This window comes from Anoplopoma fimbria, chromosome 10, assembly GCF_027596085.1.
Source record: "Anoplopoma fimbria isolate UVic2021 breed Golden Eagle Sablefish chromosome 10, Afim_UVic_2022, whole genome shotgun sequence".
Lineage (NCBI taxonomy): Eukaryota > Metazoa > Chordata > Actinopteri > Perciformes > Anoplopomatidae > Anoplopoma > Anoplopoma fimbria.
The window spans coordinates 14,659,677-14,674,717 of NC_072458.1; the positions used below are offsets into that span (position 1 = coordinate 14,659,677).

General features: G+C 39.7%; 1 protein-coding gene across 1 annotated transcript in view; it reads right to left on the reverse strand.

Moving 5' to 3' along the window:
- Positions 1-257: 257 nt before the first annotated feature.
- Positions 258-15,041, reverse strand: part of thsd7aa (thrombospondin, type I, domain containing 7Aa) — a 148,211-nt gene continuing 133,427 nt past the window's right edge. Inside the window, exons 27-29 of the mRNA XM_054605990.1 lie at positions 6,456-6,669; positions 5,090-5,177; positions 258-345 (exon numbers count right to left, since the gene is read on the reverse strand). Of these exons, the coding sequence (XP_054461965.1) occupies positions 258-345; positions 5,090-5,177; positions 6,456-6,669 (390 nt within the window). The remainder of the gene's footprint in view (positions 346-5,089; positions 5,178-6,455; positions 6,670-15,041) is intronic.

Below are 15,041 nucleotides of genomic sequence, written 5' to 3' on the forward strand. Positions count from 1 at the left end.
AGGCTCTTGTGAAACAAAGTATCAAAATGGAAATTTAAAAAAAGAGGACGGCAACATCAAGGCTTGCTTATGGACATGGATTCTGGTTCTGGAACTTTGAGGTTTCTCTTTCAGAATCCTCTTCCCAGGGTGTCCACATACATGAAGGTTGAACAATGCCCAGCGGCAGCCCTGACATCAAGGGTTTCCATGGCAACCCTGTATGTCCTGCAGTAGGACGAATGTCTGTAGGTCACTGTGGTCAAGCAGGAAGACTTCTACATGTCGGCGTCTCCGTCGTAGGCCAGAGTCAGCGGCTTCAGTCTGTTGTTCATCTGCCGTCGCTGTGGCTTCTTTGGCTTTTTGCTACAGAACAAACAAACAACGGAGAAAGATGTTTAGATAATATGATAACAACTATTCACCTGTAGCTTTGTTTAAAGCCTTCCCAACAAGTGTAGCCTTCAGTGTGAAATGATGTTGAAGGTGAAGGATGTTTCCACATTCCTGACTTGTCTCTATATCTATATCTATCTGTATATCATTTTCAATTAGTTTTTTACTTTTCAGGTTAGTCTCCCAGATCTCTATAAAGTCGTGTCAGCACTACAGAAAGGTCAGGCTCCACACATTATCATTCTGATAAACGTGAAAGAATTGCTATTTCCTAAAACCAATCACAATCGTCTTTATAAAGAATGCAGCAAAGGTGTCCTTGCAAAATAAAGCAGAATAATGCAGATTGTGGAACGGGAGGAGGAACACTATGACCTTAGTGTATACCTTAGTGTAGGTATGACCTTAGTGTATACCTTAGTGTAGGTATGACCATAGTGTATACCTTAGTGTAGGTATGACCATAGTGTATACCTTAGTGTAGGTATGACCTTAGTGTAGGTATGACCATAGTGTATACCTTAGTGTAGGTATGACCTTAGTGTAGGTATGACCATAGTGTATACCTTAGTGTAGGTATGACCTTAGTGTAGGTATGACCATAGTGTATACCTTAGTGTAGGTATGACCATAGTGTATACCTTAGTGTAGGTATGACCTTAGTGTGTATACCTTAGTGTAGGTATGACCTTAGTGTAGGTATGACCATAGTGTATACCTTAGTGTAGGTATGACCTTAGTGTAGGTATGACCATAGTGTATACCTTAGTGTAGGTATGACCTTAGTGTAGGTATGACCATAGTGTATACCTTAGTGTAGGTATGACCTTAGTGTTGATATGACCATAGTGTATACCTTAGTGTAGGTATGACCTTAGTGTAGGTATGACCATAGTGTATACCTTAGTGTAGGTATGACCATAGTGTAGTCCTCCAACCCCAACAGCAAAATATGTTATTGAACTACCACAATGACTCATGGGGGTTTTATGGTTTGCTAACACTATGGTTAAGGTTTGGTCAAGTTTGTCAAGTGTAGGCACAAAAAATATTTTTGATAAATAGTTTTATCCACTTGAACTGATAAAAAAAGAAATGACTGTGTATACATGAGTAGTGTACGGAGGAGCACAAGTTGGCAGCAGAGGGAGGATGTCACAATGTTTGGCCTGCAAAATGGCACATGCTGAGTTTTGAAAGCCCTTTGTATCCTTATTGTTGAAATGTGAGAACCACTCAGGGCATTAGCTATCATGAAAAGAATACTTCACCCCCTAAAATGACCATTTGTACATATATTACCTTGAATTTAGAAGAAAACTGTGTATTTCACACACGCCTCCATGGTGAAAGAACAATCAAAAAACTGAGAAAAGTCTTGCTGAACTAAAGTTAAAGTAGGCCGCGTTAAGAGAACTGTAGAACTATATTAAAATATCTCTTTACAAACTCTCACACAACTGAAGCAGAATAATCCAAGTCTCATTTGTCAAGCCGTATGCTCACTACTTCCCAAACATCTTTGCTATAACCTTACGATTTAAAACACTTTCGTCACGATATGTGGAGGTGTTTGAATTCATCAAAACTTTTCTCTGTTTTTGGATTCTCCATTCACTGTGGAGGCATGCTAGAAACGTTTCCTATAAGAATTCAAGTTGTGAAAAGTAGATTGAAATATGGTTATATTGTGGGTAAAGTATTCACTTTAAGGAAATTAAATTTGTGCTCAATTTATTTTCTCTTTATTAGGGGTTTGAGTTTAAACAACCTGAGAAGAATACTAACTATAACACAGGTTGGTATTAAATAAAAAAATATATATCTAAGCGGTTCATTCCACTTGTTTTAGACTCAAAATATTGATATGAATTTAAAGTGCAAAGCTCGAGTCGGGATGTGGTTAGCCTAGCTTAGCCTTTACCTGTACGGAGACTGTATCTTGCTACCTGCAGTATAGCCAGAGACGTTGAACTTGGTGGATGGATACACTTTTCATCAGGAAATAGTTCCAGCACATAACTCCTTCTGACACCAAACATTTCAGCTTTAACAATTCAGTCTGGGCACAAAATTGAATTGAAGAACACTTGAAACTAGAGATATAGACCATAAACTCATGTTTACAATGTTTACTGAGGTAATAAATCAAGAGAGAAGTAGAGTCATTTTCTCATAGACTTCTATACAATCAGGCTTCTTCTGGCCACAAAAATAGTCGCCCCCTGATGGACATCAGAAAGACCACGAGTTTTAAGGCACATCTGCATTGGCTTCACTTTTCAGAGGCTGCCCATTGGTCCAGACATAATTTAAGATTAAACCGCTAACATATATAAGTAATACAAATCATAAAAAAGGGCCAACCAATAAAGTTTGTATTTAGAGTAAAAATCCTGCAGATATGTGGTGTGTTTGATGGAGGCTAGACTGCTCACCTCCAGGAAGTGATCCACTGAAATGAGTGAACAGGCAGCGGATGTGTCTGGGCACAAATGAATGTCAGGCACAGTGAGTTACAGGAGCGAGGTGGGTCCCTGACTAAGTAATGAGAGTTTCAAATGGTAGGGGAGGGGGTGGGGGCGGCAGTGACTGCTGCTGTGGTTGCTGTGACGGTTGGGGCTGTTGGAGCAGTGCCTGATATTGCTGCTGCTGCTGCTGCTGTTGGCTGTTTCGCTGTAACTCGTCTTGCTCTAGTTTCTCGCAGGCGGGACAGGTGTAAGGCACCGTGAAGCTGTTCGGGTCCGTCCAGTAAACCCCGTCTGAGGGGGACTTGGAGCTCGACTTGCAGCAAAGGTAACAACCACAGTAGCTGAGCAGGTGAGTATGAGGGAGAGGATGGAGAGAGAAAAACAAGAAATGAAAGGGACAAATGATGAGGGAACTCAAAGTAAAATGAAAGAATGAACAAAATGAATTAACAAGCAGTGATGTAATGAAGGCCACACTAAATCTCTAAACCAATCTTGATGTGCTTGACCAGTTTGACATTTTTTGGGCTGACTCAAATATTCATCCCTGATGGGCCTTAAAGAATTCAATTCAATTCAATTCAGTTTATTTTGTATAGCCCAGAATCACAAATTACAAATTTGCCTCAGAGGGCTTTACAATCTGTGCACATGCGACATCCTCTGTCCTTCCCTCACATCGGCACAGGAAAAACTCCCCTAAAAAACCCCTTTAACAGGGAGAAAAAAGGAAGAAACCTATGGGAGAACGACAGAGGAGGGATCCTTCTCCCAGGATGGACAGAATGCAATAGATGTCATGTGTACAGAATGAGCAGCATAACAGAGATACAACACATTCAATGTATATGACATAAATGATTCATATATTAAGACTACTTATAATAACAGCAGCAATTATTACAGTAGAATTAACAATCACCGTTTCAGATGGATGTTGCACTCCATACTGGGATTAAGCCAATATGACTAAAAACTGTCTCAAAAGCTTTAAGAGTCCTATAATAATAGTAAGTGTAGAACTAATAAATATTAAATGATTGAAGTTGAGCTGATGAGCGGGAAATTGAAAGTATTAGTGTACTCTGAAATTCTGTCTCAGTGATTAGACAAAAAACTTGGTTTCATAAACAAACTTGGTTTCATAAACACTATTAGATTAGTTTGTCATATAGCATTCAAGTTTGCACTTGTGTGAGCAGCTTTAGAGTGCTCTGACTCTAAGTTCTGAGTTAGAGTCAGTTTTTAGCCCGTATCACAGTTTTCTGAAATCACACTTTGCATCTAACTCACGATTGCTAGGGTTAGCTGGTAACTTTGTGTTTACTGTGCTATTTTCCCAATTTGTTGAAGGCACCTTGCTCTCACAATCAAATCCGGTGAATAAAAAAAACACATCATTAATGGCGCAAAATACAAAGATTCACCGTGGCAACGCCTTAATTAAGAGCAGAGCCAATTTAATCAGCTAGAAATATGAACGCGTGCTAATGAGGACCATAACATTTATCTTTGAAAACGAAGCAGTAAAAGAAGTTGGGCTGGTAGTAGATGGTAGAAAAGAGTCATAAATGCTGGAATCCATAATATTTTGAAATATATTTTTGTGTGTGAGTGCTTAGCCTAAACCTAGTATTGAATGAGTTGCTTTTTAGAGTATTCGATGTAAAAAGGGTAGCTTAAGTTTCAGCCAACACAAGTTCGGTGGAATCATTTTTGTTTCCATTTAATTTAATGGCTTATTGTTATTTTTTCATTTTGTTCATTCCTTTTGGAAAACTTTACCAATAAAGCGTATTAGTGTGACGCTAGGGGTACAGACTAAGCCTCGTAGGAGTGAGAATGTGTTACATTATGACATCATCAAGGTTATTTTCCAGACTTAAAGTTCCTCCAGAACACACAAGCTGTGCTGTACTCCACATGATGAGTAATCTGACCTTCATGTATAAAATTGGTGAAATTGTCCTTTAAAATATAATTACCATCTGCTAAAACTAATAAACTGTGCTAATACACCTTGGCAAAATCTTGGCAAGATCTTCACTTCAATTTTGCTTTCATCAGCATTGTTTTTGACAAAAATTAGTGTTTTGTTCAAACAGATGGGTCATTTATTTTCCTTTCATTTTGATCTTCATTACATCACTGACTGGAGGTGAATGGTGACCAGTGTGATGATAGGAACAGAGCACACAGAGCAGAGACAGACAGTGATAACAGGTAGTGCTGCTATACGTTACCATGCTAAGTATGTCATGGAGATGATGAAGACGAGCAGAACAAATGCTCCTGCTGCTACTCCATACACCCAGGTCTTCAGCTTCCCATCTAGACAGACAAGCAAACATGCTCACTGTTAATGCACTGGAGAGACACACTGTGTCACATTCATTTCCTCCTCTGAGCTGAAGGGGGCAGTAGAGATCTACACATATTGTCTGCTCCACTTCAGTGAGGATATAACTGAATTACCAATGTAACAGAAATGTACACAGATCAACCAAACATTACTATGCCTTTAACAGCAGCGTTAAATGTGTTATTGTACTGGAACACCTTCATCTATACATATGATGTGTTGAGAGAACAGATAAAAATTATTTGTATATACTATCACATGTATCACATGTATCACATGTATCACATGCTGTACATGTGGCCTTTTAGATCTAGAAGCTGCTAGTTATTTTAATCTGCACTATATTTGATGAAATTAATTAGAACTATTTTAAAGAGCTTATAGCTGTTAATGGCTGTTTTTTTTTTAATGAACTAATCTGTTTATCTTTGTCCTTCTCGTCTTTTCATCTGGTCATCCTTGTTTCTCTTGTTCTTCCCACTTAATTTTTTCAGCTGTTCTTCCGGTTCCCTCCTTCATTCCTTGTTCCTCCTTTCTTTCTATCAGTTTTTCTTGTCTTTCTTATTTTCTCCTTTATTCCTTCATACTGCTGTTCTTCCTGGCCCGCCTTCTCTCCTTACTTCCTATTCCCATTTCCTCCCTTTCTTATTTCCTTCCTTTTTGTTATTCTCTTTTTCTGTATCTTGTATTTTCTTCCTTTTCTCCTCTTTATTAATTAATTAGTTTCCTTTTCACCCCTTTCCTATTCCCCTCCTCTCCTCTTCTTCTTACCTACTTTTTCTTTCTTCTTGTATTTCTTCCTTTTCTTCTCCATTCCCCGATTTCCTTTTTTCATTACGTTCATCAATTATTCTTGTTTTTCTTCCTTTCTCCTTGAACCCCTCCTTCATTCATAATTTCCTTTCTGTCAAAGGACCTCCTCCTTTCTCCCTGTCTTTTAATGCCCCTCCTCCAACTTCTCCTTTTACAGCTTAGTAAGCAATCATTTTGTGTTTTCAGCAATCACACACATTTCCTCCACAAAATGCAGTAGTTTGAATACATTGTAATTTGTTCCAGGCTTTAAGTGTGTCTTTTCTCTCTGTTCTGTTTCCATGTGCGTGATGGTTTCCTCTGCACACTGTGAGAATCCACCATTTACTCTATTATTATCATACTCTGCTTCTCCTTAAACAGCTTCTCCACAGTCATCACTACAGTCAACATGATATAAACAGCAGTTGCTCAGATGTCACAGACTGTGTTACCTGGGCCGAAGGGCTGCAGGAACCAGGTGCGTCCGGCCCGGCCCGGTGAGCTGGCTGCAGGCTGGGTGGGGTTGAAGGCCCGGATGGTCTTGACGTCGGCCCTGTTGTCACCGGCAGTGGGGATCTCCAGCACGGGGATGACTGTACACTGGTCCAGCAGGCCGTCAGACGTCACCACCTCAGTGTAGCCCTCCTCACAGCCGCACACCCCCGCCTAAACAAGAGGGAGGAAGGTTTAAAACCATCACATGGATGAAGTCAGCAGAACCTAAAAGTTCTGCAGCCACCTTTGATTTTGTGCTGTAATATGTATATATATATATATATACAGTATATATGTAGACCATATACTATATCATTACTGATAACGTCACAACCATTTAGATTTATCTGGTGACCACTTCACTTTTTATAATGACCACTAAAGCTCCCCACAGATAAAAGTTCAATTTCATGCATCAAGAGCGATGACCTGTGAAAAAATACATATGCGATATAAATACTAAAGAAATTCAGTAAATAAGCTTAGACAGGCTAAAATAGTGGATAAAGGGAAGCCACAGGGGGGGAAGAAAATATTATAAAGGAAATCTTAAGTAACTTGCTGACGCTCTCCCAGATGAGCTCTGTAACCTTCTGGTGTTCAACATCGGTCAATCCGTTTTGCTAATCTTTCAATGTTGTTCTCTTTTATATTTTACCAGTATGTCTCTTGTAAACCATCTGGGCTGCTGTGACACGTCATTTATTTTCTTGATTTTCCGCAATGTTCCCATAACTTTCACTTATAAGTCACTTATATTGTATGTGTGTGTTTCCACTGTTTTTCTGATGCGCTCTTATTGAATACTGATTATTTGTGTTCCAAATGTTCCAATTACAAACATTTGGCATAAATTCAAAACTTGTTGGAAAACTGATTAAGCATCTAGCGCAAGAAACATCTCAGAACTCAGGACCATTTGTCTTGATGGTAGAGTTATTTTGATACCAGTAATTAAGACCTGACCCGGGACCTCAGTTTATGTCTGATAAGGTATTGCCTTGGGTCTCAGGTCTCTATCAGATCACATCTCTAGATCAGATTTTTTGAGGCGAAGAGTGTGAACTGTGAAGTGCAGGTAAAATTACATGTGTTGTTCCCTCAGCTGTGGCTGCTTGTGATGATGTTATCTCTCTGTTTGGGTTTGTTTTAGAGTTCTGCTACCTAGACTGAATCCAGGGTTCAGGTCATTTTGTTGCACAAAACTTCCAGCTTGGGTTGGCTTCAGATTCGTTTATTTTCAAGTGTATTTAATTGAGAAATCTCTCTTGTTCTCTCTTCTGTTGGTCCTAAGCAAGCACATCACTTTGGTTTTGTAAAATGAATTAAAATAAAAAAAATTAAGCCAAGATGTGGATCCAGACCAGGTCCAGGTGTCTGCTTGAGGCTGGTGCAGAACTGTAGAACGTTAGGTCAACTGCATTTTGGCCCATGTCTGACTGTCCTCAGCACCTGTTCTTTTTTTGAAAATGTTTATGTATGTGACATTTAAATAGCTGATCCATGGGTCCATGTCATCTATTTGATTGGCACCAGCTTATATTCTTTGCCAAATCAAGGGTCTAATGTCTCTGATACCAAAACTCTATTCTCTGAGATGAATTGGTATTTAGAAAAGGGGCCCAGAGCTGATGGCAAACAACAAATAAAGCAGTGTAGAGGCTGTTTGTGTTAAAGTTGAAATGACATACATACAGCATCTTAATCAAACCATAGAGCACCTTTGATAGAGCCATGATTTATCCGCACAATCTCATTATAAAATCCGCTCAGTAACAGTGCGATGCTGCTGTCTGTTTTGTCAGACAGGGCGTGTGTTTGATGTAGTGTGCTGTGTGTGTGTGCTTGTGTGTGCGTGTGTGTGTGCAGGGAATCCACCCCTCCTCCACATCTCTCTCTATTCATCACCCTGCAGGGGGTCCCCGGCTCCCCGACAGTCTCTGGGGGATAATCGGCCCCAGAAATCCCCGCCGTGCAAACAGTACGTCCAACAGCAGACAGAGCAGGAAATGAGGAAATGATCATTTACATCTCCTTAATGGCACACAAAGGAAGAGCAGTGTTGTTTAGCAACGTGTTATGGTTTTATTTATATCTGGGTTCAGTCTCTGGAGGTTGCTGCTGTAATGTTCATACATACACATCCTCCCATCCTCCACACATCTAGCTTCCTTCTAGCAACCACATCTCTGAATCGTACAACCACACGCTAAAACAAACAGTTCATCTTCTGCTCTGTGCTGTAAAGTGCCTTGTGGCATATATTCATGCTGTGGAAATCTCACCCTCACTACGGTTGGGTATAATTTTACCATATTAATGCCAATATTATATCTGGTTTCTGGTTTCAATACCCGAGTTTGAAGAATATAGTTTTGATATAAATTTTTACTAAAAAACCTGAATAAAATGGTCTTAAATGAGCAATTAGCTAAGATTTATACAAAAATATAACTCACAGTTTAGTGAGAACTTTGACCCGTTTCTTTACAACTCATCTGTCTCAGCGAGGAATAACTGAGGGTGAGGGTGTTTCTTCAGTTCGACATTTAGGTCTCACAACTGAATAACTGCCGTAGCTACAATTATTGTAGTACATAATGATTAATACATTATTTGAATGCAAAATGAGCTATAAACAAGTCTAAGATTCTACAGCCATGCGGCGTCTCTGTGAGGCTACACTCCGACACAGTGGTACTTTGAGCTTAATGTAAATGTCGGCATGGTAACATGCTCACACAGTAAGCAATTAATGGTACAACTGATAGACCATCTTACAGTCAAAATCATAAGTATGCATGCGCATGTTGGAAACAGACGTGAGGTTTTGCCCCAGCGTTTAGCAAGCTGTAGGTATTGAATCAAAACTGTTACCAGCATCAAAATGTCTGGGTCCTGCATGTTTCGTCAGAATGGATATTCCATCAGAAACTGACAGGACTATGACCGTTTCAGAGCACCAGGTGTGTCAGTTTAACAAGTTACCCTGTTAGCTGGTGTCAGCAAAATGCAGTGGCTCGTACTAACTCACTTAAAAGGTTGGATCAGATAATAAACAAAGTTGAGTTTGAAATTAAAATTGATTATAGGCTTTTACCAAGACTTCTTTATGTTCTGATCATGTTTTCAACAGCTGCCGTCACCACGAGCAACCAAGACGCATTTGGCTGAGAGTCAGCAGTTAAACCGAAACACCTACCAACTTGACTGGAGGGAGTGTGAAATGCAACAGGGAGGTCAAACATGTTGACTACCACTGAGCTAGTAATGATTGACCATCTTGTCAATAGTGTTGCAGGCTCACTGTGAATGACACTAGACTCTATAGCTCCTCTAAAAAAGAAGCTAATAAAAGAAAGGAGATTTGCTCCATGGTATAACCCTCATACCCGCGAATTAAAGCAAACATCGCGAAAACTTGAAAGGATATGGCGTTCCACCAATGTGGAAGAAGCGCGGTTAGTCTGGCGGGACAGTCTTAAAATATATAAGAAGGCACTCCGTAATGCCAGAGCAGCCTATTATTCAGCATTAATAGAGAAAAATAAGAACAACCCCAGGGTTCTCTTCAGCACTGTAGCCAGGCTGACAGAGAGTCACAGCTCTGTTGAGCCGTGTATTCCTATAAACCTCAGTAGTAGTGACTTCATGAACTTCTTTAATGATCAGATTCTAACTATTAGAGACAAAATTAATAATCTACTGCCCTCAACCAGTACCGATCGATCCTCAAATACAGGAACCTTAGAAACAGCTGTAGAACCTAATATATATTTAGATGGCTTTTCTCCCATCGACATTCAACAATTGACTTTAACTATTTCTAAGTCTAAACCTTCCACCTTTCTCTTAGACCCAATTCCGGCTAGGCTGCTTAAGGAAGTTTTTCCTTTAATTAGCAATTCTTTATTAAAAATGATCAATCTGTCTTTTCTAACGGGCCATGTACCACAGGCCTTCAAACTAGCTGTAATTAAACCTCTTCTTAAGAAACCTACTCTTGATCCAGAGGTGTTGGCTAACTATAGACCTATATCTAACCTTCCGTTCCTCTCTAAGATCCTTGAGAAAGCAGTAGCAAATCAGCTGTGTGACTTTCTGCATAACAATAGTTTATTTGAGGATTTTCAGTCAGGATTTAGAGTGAATCATAGCACAGAGACAGCACTGGTGAAAATGACCTTCTAATAGCTTCAGACAAAGGACTTGTCTCTGTACTTGTATTGTTGACCATCAAATCTTATTACAGAGATTGGAGCATCTAATAGGCATTAAAGGAACCGCACTCAGCTGGTTTAAGTCATATTTATCAGACTGATCTCAGTTTGTATATGTAAACAATGAAACCTCGATGAAAACCAAGGTCAGTCAACAAGGGTCTGTTCTTGGACCGATTTTATTCACCTTATATATGCTTCCTTTAGGGAATATTATCAGAAAACACTTTCATTGTTATGCAGATGATACCCAGTTATATCTATCGATTAAGCCAGATGAAACTAATCAGTTCTCTAAACTTCAAGCATGTCTTAAGGACATAAAAACCTGGATGACCTGTAACTTCTTGATGATAAACTCCGACAAAACTTAAGTTATTCTACTAGGCCCAGATCCCCTTCGAAATCAATTATCTAACGATATAGTTTCTCTAGATGGCATTGCTCTGGCATCCAGCACTACCGTTAAGAACCTCGGAGTTATCTTTGATCAGGATCTGTCTTTTAACTCTTATATAAAAGAGATCTCAAGGACAGCCTTTTTTCATTTACGTAACATTTCGAAAATCAGGCAAATCCTGTCTCAAAGCGATGCAGAAAACTAGTTCATGCATTTGTTACCTCTAGACTAGATTACTGTAACTCCTTATTATCAGGCTGCTCTAATAAGTCTCTTAAATCTCTACAGTTGATCCAGAATGCTGCAGCACGTGTTCTAACAAAAACTAAGAAAAGAGATCATATTAATCCAGTATTAGCTTCTCTGCACTGGCTCCCTGTTAAATCAAGAATAGAATTTAAAATTCTTCGACTCACCTACAAAGCTCTAACTGGCCAGGCACCATCTTATCTTAAGGAACTTATAGTTCCATATTACCCAACTAGAGAGCTGCGCTCAATCAATGCAGTGTTACTTGTGGTTCCTAGAGTATATAAAAGTAGGATGGGAGCCAGAGCCTTCAGTTATCAGGCTCCTCTTCTGTGGAACCAGGTTCCAGTTTCAGTCCGGGGGGCAGACACACTCACCACTTTTAAGAGCAGGCTTTAGACCTTCCTTTTTGATACTGGTTATAGTTAGGGCTGGCTCAGGTTCGCCTTGGTCCAGCCCCTAGATATGCTGCTATATGCCTAGACAGCCGGGGGACTACCTAGGATACACTGAGCTCCTCTCTCCTCTTCTCTCCCTCCTTCTTCATGTATTAATCTCCTATTTATGCACATTACTGATTTTGCTTCTTCCCCAGAGTCCTTGTGCTTTCTCGCCTCGCAGGTTCCCAGGAATCAGGGTTATATTTGGACATCGTGCCACCTGCTGAGGCCCTGCTGACACCCACTGCTACTACCACTATCATGATCAGGACCGTTGGAACAGCAAAGCAGGATCAATGGTTCCTTGGGCAACACGACACTGTCATTATTAGTCACATTACTATTATTATTCCATGTACTATTACGCTTATTGACTTTGCTTTTACCCTGGAGTCTTTGTGCTTTCTCGCTTCGCAGGCTTCTATAAACCGTGGCTGTACCTGGACTGTGGTCATGCCTCCTGCTATGGCCCTGCTGACACCAACTGCTACTACCATTATTATTATTAGTCACATTATTATTACTATTACCTGTACCATTACGCATATTAGCTTTGCTTCCACCCTGAAGCCCTTTTTGCTTTCTTGCTTCGCAGGTTTCCATGAATCGTTGTGGTACCTGGACCGTGGTCGTGCCTCCTTCTGACACCCACTGCTACTTCGATTATTATTATTAGTCACATTACTATTACTATTCCATATTTCATAATTATAATTCTACTATAATAATTGCTGCTGTTATTATAAGTAGTCTTACATTTTTTTCTTCGTTTCTCTGCTTACTACTCTTATTATATGAATCATTTATGTCATATATATTGAATGTGGTGTATCTCTGTTATGCTGTTCATTCTGTACACATGACATCTATTGCATTCTGTCCATCCTGGGAGAAGGATCCCTCCTCTGTCGCTCTCCCATAGGTTTCTTCCTTTTTTCTCCCTGTTAAAGGGTTTTTTAGGGGAGTTTTTCCTGTGCCGATGTGAGGGTTCCGGGACAGAGGATGTCGCATGTGTACAGATTGTAAAGCCCTCTGAGGCAAATTTGTAATTTGTGATTCTGGGCTATACAAAATTGCCCAGTGAATTGAATTAATGATTGTGAATGTGGCACCATTTTAAAGCTCAATAAAGACAAAACTTTTGCGTCAGTGTGATGGTGTTTGACATTCTGTACATGACAAAGATACCGTAGTTGTTAGCATCTGGTGACTTGTATGCTTGTCATTTCTTCCCCAAATACATGTATATGTCTGGCCACTTAATGTTGGGCCACTTGCTAAAAAGTGGCACAATAGGAAAGTGAGCTGAGGCTGATGGGAATGTCATTTGTTATGCAGGTATTTGGTCATAAAACAAGAACTTGAAACAGCAGGAGCAAAGATATCCTGCCTTTTAGTCTGTAGTATGAGTCGACACTGACACTGAACTACTTTTTTATCAAATAATGCAACCGATGAGATAATCAGACCCTTCCTGCCGTGTTAATGCTCACATTTTGCCCCCTCTCCATTCCAACAGCTGGTAAAACAGGCCCTCTGTTAAAAATACTGTTTTTCACTGATGCCAACAAAAAGAAAACAATAGAAAGCAAGAAACTTGAGAACAAGTGATTGCAGAATTGAAGGTGAAGCTCAACATACCAAAACAAAATAATGGAAAACCGTCCGATATTTGCATTTGAAATAACATAATGGTACAAAAACGTTTATAATATAAATAGATCCCTCTATATCTTACACATTGGACCTTTAATAGTAGTTTTTGTTTATATTTCGTCAGTGATGACTGCTGACCTGTCCAGCGTGTGCCCTGTCTCCTGCCAAATGTCAGCTGGAATTGGCTTCAGCCCCATACAACCCTCTAAAGGATGAGCTGGTATAGCTAATGTATGTTTTTTTTATTTTAGTGTATTCTGAATTTAAAAGCAGGTTTTCTTAGAGTGTCTGCTTTGCTGATATTTATTTCCTGAAAACAACATGAGCAGCTGCTCTTTAACCTGCAGTGCTTTAGTCTAGGTGTGTTCAGAGAGGATAATGGGAGAAGCTTAAGAAGTGGTGGCAACACCAAGTGAGTCAGATTATTTTGTTTCCATTCCTCCATTTTTCTCTCATTTCCAGTCCTTCTTTTCTGTTTCCTTCAGTCCAGATGCTTTCATCCCAACAGGGGATCTTCAGCACACCTCACAGCCATATTGGAGGTCTACAGACACGAGCCTTTGAACTGCTGAATCATTTCTAACATCGTTGAAAGTCTGATAGACATTTCTGTGTTTTTTTTCACTGGGAAATGTATCTTGCACTGCAGCTGCTGCAGTAGGACGAGGCTTAGTGTGGCTAGTAGTATATGCCAGAATCAACATTGGTTGTTTTGTTAAATTCCCCTGAAGGCTATTGAGCAAGCAACCACAGCCAAACATGTTTGTTTAGATTAACAGAACTGACTCTTCAGTGTTTGAGCCAAAGTCAAAAGACACTGGTGACACACATAGTTAACATTTGGGAAGAAATCCACTCGATCAAGGTTATGATGTGTTTTTGAGTTTGTTGTATTGTGTGTGGTAACTCATGGTACAAAACTATCACGATGCGTTGCCCACAATATCAACAATATCACAATACAGTGTCACGCAATTTGACAACGGAGATGAAACAGTATACAACAAAGTGCATAGCCTTAGTCTAGTCTTAGCTTAGTGCCTCTTTAATACGCCCAAACACACACACACACTGACTACAACTATACGGTCCATACTCAACCATATGGTCCATGTCTATGTGCCATCATTTTATGTAAAAAAAAAATGCATAACTGCCAAAAAGAAGAACAGTTCTGGGGTTAAATGTTTAAATGAAGAATATAGCTATGCCTCTATAATATCTTATTTATGGAAATTGACAATTACTTCATGAGGTTTCTTAAATCTGCTTTGTTTTAAAATGGTGTGGTGTTAGGCCAGAAGACAAACCAGATGTTTTTATTTTATTTTGGCTGGATCTGTCTAGGCATTACCATTAATACAATTCACCTTGGAGACACCAGGGGGCCAGCAAAAGATGCTCAGAAGCAAAGATGCTAATAGACAAAAGACGTCAAGAGACGTCTAGACGTGAAGATATGTCAAGAGAAGTCAAAAGACAGGTCCAACAAAAGACAAGAGACACAAACATGCCGAGAGACTGAAAGACAAGCCAAAGGTGCCAAAAGACACCAAGAGACACCACAAGAAGCCAAAG